General features: G+C 36.0%; 2 protein-coding genes across 2 annotated transcripts; both read left to right on the forward strand.

Annotated features, from left to right (window-relative positions):
• Positions 1–2706: 2706 nt before the first annotated feature.
• On the forward strand, positions 2707–5145 carry LOC306757101 (epithelial membrane protein 3-like; the record flags this gene model as incomplete). The annotated part of the gene is made up of 4 exons (XM_079242066.1): positions 2707–2775; positions 3830–3932; positions 4037–4177; positions 4950–5145. 4 exons carry the CDS (start codon positions 2707–2709, stop codon positions 5120–5122), a joined length of 486 nt encoding a protein of 161 aa, XP_079098192.1. The 3' UTR covers positions 5123–5145.
• A 2985-nt stretch (positions 5146–8130) lies between these two features.
• On the forward strand, positions 8131–15306 carry LOC306757102 (alpha-1,3-galactosyltransferase 2-like; the record flags this gene model as incomplete). Its single annotated transcript, XM_079242067.1, has 4 exons — positions 8131–8153; positions 8286–8381; positions 13412–13549; positions 14622–15306. The coding sequence occupies 4 exons, from the start codon at positions 8131–8133 to the stop codon at positions 15304–15306; spliced, it is 942 nt and encodes a 313-aa protein (XP_079098193.1).
• Between the last annotated feature and the right edge of the window lie 2755 nt (positions 15307–18061).

The raw sequence follows: 18061 nt of genomic DNA on the forward strand, positions 1-18061 counted from the left end.
AAATATGATCTATTTAAAAACAGATACGATTGTTTGACATATGTTTTTATATATTCTGTGATAATGCTGGATTTGTTTTAAAAGGTGTACGAGTAAGATGCTAAATGTGGAGGTTTCTCATCAGGTTTAGTCTTTAGCTTTAGGTCCAACTCTTCAAACCACATTCGCTGACTGTATTGTGTCTCTGGTAAACTGTGTCCATTTGTCCAGTTATATACTGCATTTTACCTAAAATTGCAGAATGAAAGTAGATTATTTAGATATTTAAGAGACACAACACACTGAATATAAAAGCATGGAACACATCCAGGGCTTCTGTATGAAAAGATGCATGATAATTCAATGCACCACTGCCAATATTTAAGTTTCAGGGTAGATCAAGAGAATAAAAGTAAGTTTTACATCTGTGATTTCAGTATTCCCACTGAATTCCTGAATTAACTGAATTGAACTCTTTTTTGCCACTGTGCCTCTGGACTTATGTTCAATAAGAAAACATGACAATGAGGACAATCATGCTCTTAAAAGAAATTCAGAACTGTGTGGTATTATGACATTTTCTTCTTTTTTGTCAAGATTGGGACATTTTGAGGAAGCGGAGGACTTGTAATTTTTCAATACCAAAGTGTGGAGTTTTACAACGATTATACAAAGAAGCAGCGATTAGCTCATTGAGTGTTTCTGGATAACGCTTATTGGGCAGGTTAGGTTGTGGGAATGTTGATGAAATAGAGCAAATTTTTGTATTTCAGCATCTTATGACAGGCTCAACAATGAGCCTGGAACATCAGTAATAAATAAAAAGTTAAGCTGTAGGAGATGATACACCCAACAATGATACAAATTCTTACGTGTGTAGCTGTTTTTGGTTCAACAACTAACTTTAAGCTCCCATTCATTCAAGTTTTATTTTAGATAGACTTACCTCTAAATGTCCTAGACGTCCCGTTGCTTTACAAATAACTGCATGTGATGCATGGCAAATGAATGTTAAGACCAAATTTCTATATATGCCACCGTTGTCTGTAAAACAAACTCCAAAGGGATGAGACTGATCCTCACAGTACAGTCGTGTTTATACATGCTTTTCCTGCAGTTCTGAGAATTTTGGACTCTGTGCATCTCTTTACCTTAAAGTTTATCATGATGCTTATGGTTGTTTGTGCATGGAAATGAACAACTGAATGAATGGTAGCACCATATTACTGATCAGAATAGCTTCATGTTGCTGCTGAGTGTCTCAATGAGGTTCAGCTGAACTTCGAAAAAACTTATTTTGATCATTTCATACATTTAGACACTTTGAATAAGTTTTTAAAATGTATATTGTATACTTTGACAAACTCTATTATTGTCTGTCTTTTTTTCCATGTTAAAAAACATATCACTTTTAGTGATAGTTTTTTTTTTTTTTTAAACTATCACTTTTAACTAGCTCAGAGTAAATGAGAAAGAGGCTTAACCCTTGTAAACTTTGATGCTGAAAAAATAGTTAAAATATACAAATGAATGTAGAACATAACAGTGATTAAAAATATGTGAAACCCCCAATCAGTCTTTCTTTGAAATGAACTTAAACAACACTCTTATAGCATTTGAAAAATGAAAAATGAATAAATAGATTTTTTTTTTTTTAAAAAAGGAGGGGGGGCACTTAGTCATTCTAATCTGTTTAGTGATCTGAAACTGGCAACTCTTGCTCAATATTATGACTTCCTCTGCCTGATAAAAAATAATAATAGTTTACCATCTGTGTTTATTTCCATATCCTTGGTAACTGGACTCGTTATTATTGGACTAGATATAGACTTGGTTTAAAATGACAGCAACTAAGAGTTTTTGTAATTTATTTTCACTCTTTTCACTAAGGAAATGGTGATGGGCTTAGAGGAAAACATAGTGATATGAGTATTAAAGTATGGTTTTTCAAACCTACATAGCCTTGTTTGCAACAGAAACCTTTGTATTTGAAAAAAAAAAGGTTGTACTCAAATTTTTAAAGTTGTTAGATCACTGCTTGCTGTTTATTTGAAGAGGCAACAGGCTGATGGTTTGATGTGCCCCTCAGAGACTGGGCAGAGGCTACAGTGACCCCCCCTCTTCTATGTGGCATGCTTGTGCTTTGGTTTGTGCAGAGATTGTCGGTGCAGATGCAGCCATACATGACATGCAGACAGAGTCTAGTGTTGCAGGCCACTGAAACCTGCTGGACATTTCAAAAGATGCAGAAAAAAAGGGATTAAAGTGCTATGACTTCATTTATAGCCCTGTTTAGTCTGTAATCTGACTCCTGAAATTATAAAACATTTTTCTGATTCTTTTTTGGTTTTATTGTTCTTAAAGGCAGGGTATGAGATGTTTTTCAGGACCACATTTTAGCATATTATCTAAAATTCCCATCACACGCCGCCTGCAGCAAATGAAACAAATATTCTAACACAAAAATAAAAATATTTAGTTACCTGTGGAGCAGACAAAACTGAAAAAACACCATCCATTCATTTTAACCGGCCCGTTCTAAACGATTGATGGTGATACGTCTGTCAAACTCAACTGCCTTTTGTCCTTCCCTCCTCAACCCCTCCAGAACAAGCATTGCATGTTTCTGTCCTTTGGAATATATATATATTTATATGTATATAAATTCACATCTGCTAAGCCCACGTTGTCCACACTTGAAAGAATGCAGACCCTGAATTGAGAAACATGTGTGTGAGCGTGCGAGCATGCAAGCCTGCAGCTGAAGAGAAAAAATGGAGCGGAGCCACTGAGCAGGTTGGTGGAGTGGCTGGCTGCTTAGTTTAGGAGCATCTATGTACAGTGACTGGTTTTTACGGAAGCGTAGAGCTTTTTCTCATTAAAAAAAAAAAAAAGGTTTGGGCCTTATTACGTTATAACGTGATGATTTATTGTAAAAACATGAAACATATCATGTTATAACGTAATAGGTGTTATTTTAAAAACGTAAAACCACTTGAAAGCTGGAGGTATTATATCTCTCGGTTGGCCTGGGAACACCTTGGGACCCCCCTGCAGAGTTGGCAAATGTGGCTGGGGAGAGGGAAGTCTGGGCTTCCTTGCTTAGACTGCTGCCCCTGCAACCCAACCTTGGATAAGTGGAAGAAGAGGGATGGATAGATGGATGGCACTTGAATGCAGCTAAGATGATGTAGTTTGTATTCATAGCGTTTCTTGTGCCGCTCAAGTTTCAATCAGAAATTGTGCCACGTCATGGGGATCGGACCCGGACTCATTCTTCCTTTTGTACAGACCCATGCCTTTTAAAACTGTCCTTAAAGTACGCATACGTAATACAATGTCATCCAAAGTGTTCCAAAGCACCAAAATTTCACAATGTCTCAACCCAAGTATGAAGAAAAACTCTATCAAGTCCTGTAAATGAGCCATTTGTGATCTCCTATCCACCCCGCACACAATTTCTTCATTGAAAGTCAAAAATGACCAAGTTCACGTTTTCAGATACGTGATATGTTTCACGTTTTTACAAAAAACATATCACTTTATAACGTGATAAGGCCCAAACCTTTTTTTTTTTTTATTAGGGTGACAGTTCTGCGCTTCCTAAGGTTTTGGCTACCAGGGCTAAACGCAAAACATCCGGGGCTAAAGCTCCAGAAAACCCGGCCGGCGACGCCACTGGACTTGATGCAGATTAGATAACACTGCAGTGTGCCACAAAACTGCTGCACAGCAGCATAGTTGTGGTTTTATGTCATGTCCCATTTTGATGAGCTGTCTGTGAAGCAATCAGTGATCACTCATTTGTCTCATTATTGTTTTTGTTTCTTTTCTTCCTTTCTTCTTGCAGTCCTGGTGGATATGGACAGATTCGGAAATCACCGACCTCTGGTACAACTGCTTCTACGATAATGCGACCAAAACCTGGTTGTTTGCTGCTACCACTGAAAGCGGTAAATTATCAAAGCATCATGTTTCTCTCTTCATACTGATCATTTATCTGATATTATGTAAATCAAGGAAGTTTTGAGTCATGCAGCGTTTCTTTTCCTCATAGACTGGCTCCAGTCAGTTCAGGCGCTAATGATCCTCTCCGTGGTCTTCTCCTCCATCTCTTTCCTGGTTTTTCTGGCTCAGCTCTTCACCTTGTCCAGCGGGAGCCTCTTCTACTTGACTGGGCTCTGCCAGGGCTTTGCTGGTTAGCTAAAGGTTTTTACATTTAAACACAGTGAAAAGCACAACATAACAAGATTTGATAGTTTTACTCTTGATTAAGTTTTATATTGCTTGGAAGAAAAATCTAAACTTAAACACTTTTTTGTATTTCCCTGTTGTTAAACTTATGCCACTGTTTTTTTTTTTTTTGGTCATCTGATATTTTTCTGATTATGACCAATACCTGGAGAAAATAACACTATCAACACTGAGTAGGCACAAAAATAAGCTTTTTCTCAGCATCTATTTGCGACAGAGCTATTTTGTTTAGCACATTCATGCGAGACTTCTTGGACATTTGCTTCGGACTACAGTAACCAGCCTTTTTTAAAACTATCCATTCTCATTAAAAACCACACTTGTTATTAATGAACCAAATATTGACAGAGTTACAGCTTGAAATATTGACTTACAGTGGAAATAATCATGGGGTTACATGTTTGTCCTTAAATGATTATGCTCTTTGACTCAAAAAGTAAAAAATGAACCTTTCTTTCGAGTAAAGTTGACGATGAAAGCCAGGTAAAGCATCACAAGGAAGGATGCTATTGAAGCAAGATGATTTTCAACATGTATAATTATCTTTAATTACCAGGCAGTCACGGTTGTTTTCTATAATATTCCCTTCATCTGGATGTAAACACTTAATAAAAAAATGAGATTCAGGGATTTATGTTCATGTCTACTGTATATCTGTAACATGAACATTGTTTTGATATTTCTAAAGTCTAAACTTTTTTATTTTCCTCTTGCAGGTTTCACAGACTTTGCTGCTTGTCTCATCTTTACCTTCCACAGAGAAGAAATCTTAAGCCCCAGAGAGCTGAGCAAAGTTCGGTTTGGCTTCTGTTTCATCCTGGCGTGGCTGTGTGTCCCACTCCTTCTTGTTAGCGGAGCGTTGTACGTCCACCTGCGCAAAAAGCAGTGAGAAGAAAAAAGAAGAGCACCAGCAGGAACACTTTGAAAACCTTCGGGACATTGGTCCTTAAGGACCTGATCTGGATCACTGCTAAAATCCAGTCACTTGTGCCTTATGAGATTTCTAGAAAATGTAATCAAAATCTGTCTTTTTTTTTCCTGCTGCAAGACAAAGATTAAAAATTATAATAATTAAAAAAAAAAAAAATACAAGTCATTTTCTCTTTTTTTTTTTTTTTTTTCCTTGGATCGGGCTTTAAAGATCAGTAACCAACAACTTGCTCCACGCAGAGGCACACAAATCAAATAAATTACGACTTACAGAATTTGAAGGTTTGATCAGGTGTAAAAAGACAAATTGAAAGAGGATATGCAAGGAAAGATGAACTGGGTTGCGTTTGGATGACCCGTTGATTAACTTTCATACGGATGCTGTATAAGTTATTTAAGTTTTACCCTATTTCCTTGAAGGGTTTCGCCCATTGCCGTGGCGTGCGTATGTGTGCAGAAGTAAGTAAGTAAGTAAGTAAAGTTTATTTATAAAGCGCTTTTCACAGATAAAAATCACAAAGTGCTGTACATAAAAATGGGTACAATAACACAATCAGCAACAATCAGCAAGAATTAAAATCATCCAAGAATCAACCAAAAGCTCTTCTAAACAGTAGAGTCTTTAGCTGCATTTTAAAAGAGTCCACAGAGTCAAGCACACGAAGGGACAGAGGCAGCTCATTCCAGAGTCTGGGAGCAACAGACTGGAAAGACAGGTCACCACGAGTTTTAAAACGAGTTTTTGGAAGCGTCAGCCAGAAGAATGGAGTGGAAATTTGGCTGTGACTGCACTTTTACGTTTAAGGGGACTAGACAGCACTTCCCAGGTGTGTTAATGTTTGTTCAAAGTTGTAATCTGATCAACAGTTTAGCCGAAAAAGTTGTTTTATTTGTTTCTTTTATTTAATCCACCTGACTTTGTGCGTAAAATCAAATCGCCTTTGATTTAATTGATTTTCCTCGTATTATACATCAAATTGAACATATGTCCATTTCCATTCTTGTTTTTTTCTTCTTATTCTTCTTCTTTGGAGGGTGCACATACACCAAGGTAGGTGTTTCAGCAGGGATAGGGGGAGCTTGCGCAGTATTTCTTAAAGTTCTACTAAAGAAAAACCAAGTTCTTTTTTCTCTTCTGGAATAAACGTAAAGGCGAAGGTGACTTAGTTGTTTTTATCTTGGTTAACTCTGCGAAGACACTCCCTATTTGACAAAGTGTTTTTTAAAACAAAGTGACCACAGCAATATGCATAACTTTTACGCAGTTAAATCTAAGAACAATTTGGATTATTTGACGAAACCTTAGAATAACAGGAACTCGTAAGTTATAATAGTTTTTATACATTTATATATTTCTGTTCCCGCGTGTCCGTGATGTGTTTTGCGAGATTCTTTTATTTATTTATCTATTTATTTATTAGTAAATAAGTTAATCTAATAGTAGATTATCTGTCAATATTGCCGTTGCTCGAAATATTTGTTCTGATTCACGCACCTCATTTGTTCATGATCTGGAGCTTAATGATCCAATTTTTTCCCTTTATATTTTAGAAAATATTTATTTTAACTTTCTCCAGTATAATTTAAAGACCCAACAATCATCACCGCAACGTTTGTATTCGAAACTTTACTCAGATTTTAGCATAAAAACTAACGAGAACCTGGATTTACAAAACAAGTGTCTTCTGTGTTGATTGCTTCAGGAATATTAGCTGTTTTCATTTTACTCCTTTACTTATTAGTTGTGAAATAACTGCATGAGGTATTTTAAAGTTGTGTGATTTGATGTAATCAAAGACCGCTTTAAAAAAAAAAACCAAAAAACATGTGCGCTTCTTATTCAACCTCCACACTATCTTGCAGTATGGCTATAATCTATCTATATCTTTGTGAGACCTCTTTTAGAGGTAAACTTTAACTGTAGGGTATCATGTTTTGACTTCCTGAACTTGTCTGTACCTGCCTATAATGTGAACTGCAAGCTCTCTTGAACTTGCAGGTTTTTTTTTGTTTTTTGGGTTTTTTTTTTTTGCAATGGCACACTCAGACTGATTACAAGGAAGTTTAAATGATCAGCATTCTTTGGGTTAAACCTTTTTGTTTGTTTTATATATATGTCGCTCGAACATTGACTCTGACTTACCTTGTGTAAACTTTTTTTTTATTGCTTCTTTTGATTTATTGGCTTTCATATCACAAGTAGATCTATACAAACTAGTCAAACTATACAGAACCTGATCATGCCTCACTGTCTCCATTGGTTTTTCTTCAGGTTTAATTTGAAATTATCTCCCTGTAACAGTTTTCAGTAATGGGTGTTATAACATCCACTCACACCAGCATCCCAGTGCATTTAGTGGTTGGTTTAAGCTTCTTTTTTGTAGTTGTTGTGCATTGATGAAAACCATTGTATGAAAATATTTCTTACATTCTATTTGAAATATTGATTTGACTTTTTAAATTTAAAATTGGTTCAAATCCACTTATTGCTTCTGAAGACAGTTTAATATATTGACTGTTTCTGTGTTCACAGTTGCCAGTTATCTAGTGAGGACTGGACTGCTCTGAATTGTGTCTCTTTACCCGTGCATTGTGCTCTACTGAAGTTGTTAATCATCGCACAGTTATGGGGTATCTCACTCACTCTGCCTTACCTCCACGCATATATAATATGTATATTATTTTGCTGTTGCTCAAAAATATTTGATTCTGCATTATGTTTCAAATGAAATCATGTCAATAATATTTCAAACTTACGATGTTTACTTTGTTCTTGCAGATACAATCAGAAGGCAAAGAATGCTCTGAAATGTTTGTTTATTTTTTCACTCATTCTCTGTGTCGTATGCCTAAAGGTTCAGTTTGTGCAGTAAGTATCAACACAAGTCAATTTTCTTACAGCGGCCCTGCAATTATACCTTGCTCAGTATTGAATAATACTCTATTAATCTCCAAAAGAAAATTATCATGGTTGGAGTTTACAGTATTATGTAGTATTGTGATTTTTAAAAAGGCGTTATCTTAGGTTCTCACAGTGGATTGAAATGACCTGCTGTGAGAACAAAAATAAAAATAGCACATCATCATCTCCATAATTCTCATTGACATGTTTTTGCTATCAGATTTTTTGTAGGTCTCATACCAATGGACAAGTGTTCCTTGGAAAGTGCAAGCATGTTAAACCTGGACAACAGTGCTGATGCTACACTTGATATTTGGTAAGAAAAAACCCAGCTTTTGTAATAGTGGCATTCTTTGCCCCCTTTCTCTTCTTTCTTTTTCTTCTTGAAGGCACCTGATGGTTTTGGATTTATTATTGTCCATCCTTCATGAAGCACTTGACTTGAGAATCAGCAAATGACATAGTTATGGGAACAAACCTGGTCCCTTTCATGCTTCCATGTTTACCTTGTTCAGTATAAATGCACTCTACAGTTTATTTAATGTTGGAAATAAAAAACTACAACAGTTGAATTTTACATATGTAAATGTTTTAAAAATAACTTGTTAAGTGACCCACACATTTGTTTATTTGAAAAAAGAGCAACTTTTCATATCTAGGATTAGCCCATTATAGCATTATATGTCTTCTTGGGCATTATAGCAGCAGAATGATGGTCTGGCTACTGTGTTGTTTTCTCCTAACTGAAATCAGGAACAATTACTAGCAAAAAAAAAAAGGTTTACAATTTTTTTTGTTTTGTTTTTAATCTACAAAAATCAGTAATATCAAAGAATTTTAAGAATTGCAATTTAAATCGAATCGGCACCCAAAAAATCTGAATCGAATCAAATCAGGAAAAAAGCATATTGTCACAGCCCTAATGTGCATGTATATGTGTATGTATGTATATATGAATGTATGCATATATACATATATATATATATATATATATATATATATATATATATATATATATATATATATATATATATATATATATGAATGTATGCATATATACATATACATATATATATATATATATATATATATATATATATACATATATATATATATATGAATGTATGCATATATACATATACATATATATATATATATATATATATATATATACATATATATATATACATATATATATATATATATATATATATATATATATATATATATATATACATATATATACGTATATGTGTATATGTATATAAATACAAATATGTATATGTATATATGTATGTGTATATGCATATGTATATATATTTGTATATGTATATGTATATGTATATATATATATATATATATATATATATATATATATATATATATATATATATATATATATATATATATAATAACCAAAACTGCATTGAAATACAGTTTCAATTCCCCACCCCTTCGCTCTTCTTCCTACACAGAGTGCTGCTGAGTGCAACAATAACTTTCTCAGAATTAGCGAGGATTGGAGAGGTCTTCACGTGGTCACAGCAAACATTGAGCTTGATGCACTGTTATATTTGTCAAAAACCATATTTAACCACTGATTTAGATGCCTCCTGCGGCATGACTCTTTAGAGGTCCTTTGTCTTTGCAGTTGCCCTTGGTAACGACCACCGATGTAGCTGTGGCTGGGATCAGTGGATCACACCAGACCACTATTTTTGTGACAACCCCTTCTGCATGTGCGAAACATGGTGCGGCGTCGCTTTTCAGCAGCACGGTTCAATCATTGCTGGGTGATCAGTCTGACACACAATGGAAATTTTTCAGTTCTGCAAACAGTAGAGATACACAGTTTAATGTGCATGTGAAGACCACAAAAACCTCCTTAAACATCTTAGAATTATAATACAGAAGTAGGAATGATGAGGTGATGATAGGGTCACATAAAGAGGGGGAGGACAGGTGCTGCAGGTCAGAGACAGATGTTACCCAATGTCATTTGGCACAGCTGGCAGGTTCTGTCCAGAGTGAGGAAATATGGAGCTGTTAGATATGTGTAGTACTGTCACTAGGTTTTGGGAAGTGATTAACATCTCCTTGCTGGTTTAAGTGTTTGTGGTGAAACGGAGGTTCTCAGCAAACGTAAAACGGTTTCCTGTTTCAGTCAAATGTGTATCTTAACATGGTTATAAAATAAGTAATGAAATAAGAAAATGTTACAATAAATAACTGCATATAACTGTCATTAAACTATTCAGTATGGGAACAAATCTATTTTAAGATCATTTTGGCTTTCATGTTGTCTCTTCAGATGTGTGAGAGATGTGTCTCTTATTTGCCCTGTGAGTTTGGCTTTTACACCTACTTCATGTCACAGCTCTTTTATAAAGACAGAATGAAATGAAAGCGTGGAAACTAAACTGTTTCCACTCCAGCTCTGAATGGAACTGCTTGTATTTGTCAGCCTGTTTAACGCTTGTTTTATCAGAATGACCCACAGAGGTTTTGTACAAAGGCCAAACATTCAGTCTAGCACTTTTGTAAAGTTGTCTTGATATTAAGGGAACATAGTTAAGATTAAGTCATGCTTCTAAGTGACACGCTTGCACATCTGTTGGGAGGTTTGCTGAGGGTTTTTTTTCCCCATTATGTAGGCCACAAAGAAGATAATAAGTTGGAAGCAGCTGCTTTTAGTTTATAAAATTAATGAGGGTATTTGAAAATAAGAAAATTGTAAGAAAACAGACATTGAATTGGACTGTTTTCCTGTTGCTTTTTATTATATGATAAGAATTTCTCAGATTTTCATAATTTAACAGTCACTTTTGAGACATGCACAAAAACAGCCATAAAAACAGCATGTCAGTGATCTTCTCTAAAACTTCTGATATGAGTCTTGCCATCAGTAACCCCCCACCCCCCAACCCCAATATAGCCATACGTGTTTTGCACTACTAGGACCTTTAGAACAAACTATATCTTTACATTGATTTCCAGAGATGGATAGTTATGCTGTTACTTTTCTCAGTAACTAATGCTGTAGCACTACTCTTCAAATAAAGTAAGTCAGTTGGTGTTACCCTAATGCTTTGTTTGTTCGTTACTAGCTCAATCAACGCAGCTTTGTAGCTTGTTTTTCTTGTTTATAGAGCTGGTGTCGCAAAATATGAGCAGCATTGCCAAGTCCACATGTTCGTGGCTTGTTTTTTATGAAGTTACCTGTAAACATTGTCAGTTGGAGACTTTGGAGCTTGTTTGTTACGTGTAGTTGCTTACTTGATGCCTCTTCTGCTCCCTTTGTGAAGCCATTATGATTCTTTCACATCTGTCCATTATAAGGAACTAGCCTAACCCCTTGATGGGGAAGGGAAATGTGAATGCAACATTCCCCTTTTTTTTCAGATTTTAATGCCTATATTCCTGTTTCCTTGGTAACTGTGGCTGTCTGACCTACTGCTGTAAATGTTGACTTTTGAGAAAACTTAAAAAGTTCAACAAAAGTTTCCGAGTAGAGGAGCACTTCCTGGAATTGGTTGACTGAAAAGGGGCCAGACACAAAGTGAAAAAGATGATGGCGTACTACTGTATATTTCACACATACCCACAGAGCATCCTATTTATTAAGGTAGAAAATTGTTGTCTATGTGTGTTCTTATGTTGATGCCACAGTTGTGTGTTATGTTCAATGGAGAGAAGTAGACAGTCATCTTTTGGTTATACATTACTAATGGAGCAGTGTGTGTCTTTTTCCTCCATAAATGATCCACTATTGTCTGGCTTGAAGAGCAAGCAATCCTATCCTGCCCTTCAAATGACAACACCTACGGTAACAAGTCATCTTACACATCTAGGCATGCTACCACAGGGAAGCAAAGGTTGACAGCTTAACCTGTGAATTCTGTCTGTGGTAGCACATTTCATAATCCTGATAGAACATGTCCCTGCTCACACACACGTACAACTTCACTTGTCAGAGAAAGAATGACAATGGCTGCAAATAACTAATGAAATATGTAAAAATATAGTAGAGTAGGAGAGTATTGGAAATTAAAGGTATTAACTGTAGAAATATGGAGCATAAGACCAGTCTTTATGCTGATGATATAACATATGTGAGGATATGTTTATCTGTAACATGCCATTTATTAGCACTGCTATCAAACACAAAAATGTTTTAAAAGAATCAACATCCGCTCCTTTCTGACAGCCTGGTGGGAATTTCTTAAACTTACCAAATCTATGCTTATTTCATCAAAGTTATAACGCCTATCTGGAACAACCCTGACTTCTTGCTGAGTAAAAAATAATAACTTTAAGTCAGTGGAATAATAAAAAGTGCAAAGAATTTAGATCACATATTGAAAAAAAAAGAAAAAAAAAAACTTCATATCATTTCAGACACATCACAATATGGAATTAGTAGCACAAAATTCCTGAATATCAGCAAATTAAATCCATAAAAACTAAAAAATAAAACTTCAGCCAAATAGATTTACAGCTTCCTATGTGGGTGGCAAATTTAATAAATGTCAATGCCCCAAAACTATTATCAAAAATATACAGATTACTGGTCAAAACGAAGGATTCCATATCACTCCCATCCTTAACGTGGTAAACAGACTTATCCAGTAGCTTTAGTGAAAAATTCTGGTCACAAATATGTTTAAATACATTTTTAAATGACTAAAAATTTAAACTTACAGCTTGTTCAGCATTAAGTTCACCACAGAACCCACTACACAGGACAGAATGTTCAAGATGGGTCTAGCAGACTCGAACACCGGCTTACATTGCACTGATAATGCACCTGATGACTATTTGCACATTCTGTGGTCCTGTACACCTGTTCAGAGGTTTTGGCTTTAGGTATGTGAGGACCTCTCAACGTGGTTTAAATTACTGAGATGACCCCAACCTAAAAATATCTTTTCTTAGCTCATCTTTTCATAGCTTGGCTCAAAACAGTTTTTTTATAAATTGAACATTGCCCACATATTTAATTTTTTTCAAGAATATTCTTTAAAAAAAAAAAAGGTAAATAAGAAGTTACTTTTAACAGTGACACAGTACTCTTTGGCGTAAGAATTCAACAAAATAATTAAGTTACTTTTTAGTTACTAATAATTATCTAATTACTTTTTTTTTTTTTAGTAACTAGCATCATAACGATTTCCCTTTTTTAAAAAAACAGGAAAAGCACTCTGTTTTAACAAGTATTACTCATAAGTTTTTTGTCCCTTTCCACCAGGGTTCCGGGTATGTGTGCTAAATAAACATTAACAGGAAATGAATCATCAGGGTATAAGTTCTGCCCACGTTCACACTGGAAATAATTTTCTGTTTCAGGTCCAGACATGATGTGCAAACTTGCACACATTGGAAAGCTCCTATAATCTGGGAGGGAATGTTTGAACCTGAGCAATTTGACCAAGCGCACAAAAAAGAAGGCTCCTCTGTCACTCTGACTGTGTTTGCAGTTGGCAGGTTTGTTTGTAGTCTTACATTTGGGATGTCTATCACTGGAAGTCCACAAACAAAGCATTATGGATTTAAATATTTAGAACCGATTTTGACCCTGTTCTGACAAGAGAAACTTATTTTTGGCATGTGGGTGCTTTGGCACAACTGTTCAACATTATCCACCAATGTCACCCTTATTTATTACTATTCTGACCATTCTTAAGCCTTATATTCAGATGATAACGGCAGGGTGACCCATTTGAGTCCTGTCATCTTCAGAAATAATCTGATGACTCTGCAGTTGTGGGGTGTATCAGTGATGGACGAGAAGCAGAGTACAGAGAACTGGTCAGTCAGTTTGTTAAACGGTGCAATGATAACAATCATCTAATATTAAATACCAGCAAAACAAAAGAGATGATTGTTGACTTCAGGAGGGACAAGAATAAACAAAGCACTGTTTCCATGGGAGAGGAGGTGGTGGAGGAATACAAATACCTTGAAGTTCAGCTGGACAACAAACTGGACTGGAAATGCAACATTGAATACATCTAAGAAAGGTCAGAGCAGACTGTACTTCTTAAGGAAGCGGAGATCTTTTAATATCTGCACCAAGATGTTGCATATCTTCTATAAGTGTTGTGGAGAGTGCAGTCAGCTTTGCAGCCATCTTCTGGGGTAGTAGCATCAGAACCAGAGACTTGAAGAGAATCAACAAACTGATCAAGAAAGCTGCTTCTGTGCTTGGAGTAACTCTGGAGGTGTTGGAGCTGATTGTCCAAAGAAGAATGCTGCACAAGCTGATGAAGATGATGGAGGATTCTTCATATCCTCTCCACAATACAGTGAAGAAATAACAAAGTGTGTTCAGTGAGAGGCTTCTTCAAGTCCAATGTAAAACTGAAAGATACAGACATAATTCCTGCCAGCAGCCATCAGCCTCCAGAACAAGACCTCCTCAAGTTAATCATATACTACAATACTGAATTTCCCTTTGAGGATTTATAAAGTATTTTATAATTTCATTTCATTTCATTTTATATATGACACAATTAACCACTTTTAATAATTGCTCTTGTCTCCATTATCACCTTAGATATTTGGATGCATACCTGGACACCTTCCTGAACTCAGCAGAGCGTCACTTCATGTTGGGTTTGCCTGTGTCATATTACGTGTTTACGGACACACCTGAGAAAGTGCAAAACATCAAGCTCGGCCCTCAACGAAGCCTGAAAGTAATCAAAGTGAAAAAGTACAACAGGTGGCAGGACATCTCGATGATGCGGATGCAGTCTATATTAGATGTCATAGAGTCGGATATTCGCCACCACTCCACGCATGTCTTCTGTTTTGATGTTGATCAGGAATTTACAGGGAGGTTTGGCTCTGAGGCTCTGGGAGAGTCTGTTGCTCTGCTTCATGCCTACTTCTACCACATTCCAAAAAATTTGTATAACTACGATCGCAACCCAAAATCCAAGGCATATATGGAATCTGGGGACTTTTACTACCATGCTGCCATCTTTGGAGGTACATGGAAAAGTGTAAGGGCCTTGACTGAGTTTTGCTACAAAAGCATCATGGAAGATAAACAAAATAATGTGGAGGCTGTGTGGCACGATGAGAGCCATCTCAACAAATATCTGTGGCTTCACAAACCAACCAGGATTCTGTCTCCTGAATACTGCTGGGACACAAACATTGGGTACAGAAAGGAGATTCGTGTCCACAGATTACTGTGGGCACCCAAACACTATGATACACTACGGAAAGCATAGTGTGTTTTGGAGTAATGTGGAAAAATATCTCCCTTTGCCTGTGATCAATGATATGTGACACCAGATCATCCCAGTAACTGACTTTTTTTTTTTCCCTCTCAGAATTAATGTGCAGCAAATAATACTAACTAGAAAATGCTCTTCTTGAAGAAGAGCAAATGTGAATGCCCTTCTATGCTGAATGATTAAGATGCAATTGCATAACCATTTGATGAAGCAGCACAACTATGCAACTTAATTTATCACAGTAATGCATCAGGATTCAAATCCACAAATATCTGAACAAGAGCCCATTTCTTTAACCACTCATTATCATTGGAATGGGAATGTTTTGTTTTTGTTTGTTTTTTTTTTTTTAACAATTCCTGCAACGTGTAATCTGCAAAAGAGCTTAAGATTTTAACGTGTTAAGTAGCACACAAGATCTATTAGACATAGATCAGCAGAAGGACAACCATCTGATATGATTTATGAAAATCCAGCGCCTGGATTTGAACTCACAATCTTCTCAATAAGAGGCAATTCATTTTACCACTATGGCACTACAGTTGTTCTTCGCCACCTGGCAGGAGCACTAATATTTTTTGCCATTGGTATGGGATTGCCTTTGCCACCAATGTGTAATCAGCAGAATTACGAAAAGATGTAAAAGGTTGAACTGCTGTCAAGAGGCCAAAGATTATTTTAAATAATTTCTAACTAAAATTCTAAAGTCAGTCGTTAAACTACATAAATCATTGCAGAAAATCATTGCAGAAAATCATTTAGAACTGCTTGTGTAATCAGTTAAAGACTTTATTGTTCAACGTAAGCAATGCTGTTTTATTTGAAGCACTTCAACAACAAAACTGTAATATTTAACTGTCATTTCTGTCATTTATTTATTTTTTATCTTGAACTAATCCTTCATATTAATTGCACAACTTTTGAGGACAGACATTGGACAGGATATATCTTATTCGTGCAGACAGCCCACACTTTAACTGAACAGTTTTCAGCCAAAAACAAAGCCAAAGTCAAAGCTCTTTGATAAGATCAGTCCACAGTACTCTGTGTGCAAAACTGACATACCATTACAGCGTACAATGTCACTTGGAAAAGGTCAAATGTTACAAAGACCAAAAGTCATAGCAGAAATCTCCTGAATGGGCTGAAGAGTTTGATGCTTGAATGCTTAAAGTGAAACTAAAGGCAAACATTTTGCAGGAAAAACAACTTTGTTCCTTTTGAAGCATTTTAAAAATACAAATTTTATATGTAACTCTAATTGCCCAAAGTTTTTTTTTTGTTGTTTTTTTTTACTTGAATTGATGCATTGTTTTAGTTGTACAACTCTTCAAAACAGGCCTTGCGCATTGTTATGTGTGCAGATAATCTACTTTTCAACTGCAAAGCTTGCAGTGAAATCTAAGCACTTTGATGAAACAGTATATATACCAGCTGGCATATCCCCATCCCTTGTACACCAATGCATTCTTGGGTACCGGTGCTCAAAATGGACCAATCACTGAGCTGCATTTTCTGATTTGTCCAATCATAGGAAATGATTTGCAAATTTGACAAAAACTTGACCCGACAACTTGAAAATTTTTACATGTTTCAAAGACCAAAAGTCATAGCACATATCTCCTGAATGAGCTGAAGAGTTTGACATTTGAATGATGTGAGGCAAAAGGTGTGGGAGGAGTAGAGTTTCAAACATTTTACAGGAAAGATAAATGTTTTCTTTGAAGCATTTGGGAACTTCTTAATCAGTGTGAATGCAATTCATCGCGTTTGTGCCACTTCAGCCTATCAAATATTATACCCTTCGGTACATTCATGAGAATGAAGCTATGACTTTTGTCATAGCAAACTTTAGCAGATTTTGAGAAATTGAGCATTTTGTAAAAATAAATTCATGCAATGGATAGGCATGCAATTTTTTCCACTTCCAGCAGGGTGTGATTAGCGGGATTGCAAAAACATGTGCAAGCTTGAACTAAACTCCAGTGAAGATGTGACAGACTTTGTTCAATGTGAAAAACTTTTTTTTTCATGTGTTTAAAACTTATCAAAGTGTTGAAATGTTGCAGGGAGCATTGTTGGAACAAATCCTTCATATTTAACTGGGACATTTGGCAAATTAATTCCTTTGCGCCCTCAAGTGTGCAGCTGAGATCAAGAGTTCACATTAAGCAGTCTGCAGAACTGCATGCCATCACAGAAGCAACAGCCAACAAACGACGACAGAGCTATATGTTAAATGCTGCATTTGAACTCGTGCCTTGTATGTGTACCTGTGTACTGGTGCACAAAATGGACCAATCGCTGAGCTAACTTCCGTTTTGTCCAATCACTGGAGAGGATTTTAACATTTGGCAAAAATGTGAATAACTTGAAAAGTTTACATGTAAGAAAGACCAGAAGTCACATCACATATCTCCTGAATGAGCTGAACAGTTTGATATTTGAACGGTTGAAGTGAGGCAAAAGGTGTAGGAAAGACAATGGGGACTTGATGAACCAGACACTGCAAACTGGTGCAGAGCTCCGAAACCCATTTGAAGCAGTTTTCAGCTCATTATGCAAAAACTGACCAATCGCAGAGCTGAATTTTTGCAACGTCCAATGCACAGTGGGTTTGGAAGGACTTTCATCCAATCACAAGGCTGAATTAATTTTTTACAAAATGCTAAATATCTCAAAAACTACAAAGATTTGAAACAACAAAAGTCGTAACAAACATCTCCCGAAGAAGCTCCAGGGTTTGAGA

This window comes from Telmatherina bonti, assembly GCF_933228915.1.
Source record: "Telmatherina bonti genome assembly, chromosome: 6".
Lineage (NCBI taxonomy): Eukaryota > Metazoa > Chordata > Actinopteri > Atheriniformes > Telmatherinidae > Telmatherina > Telmatherina bonti.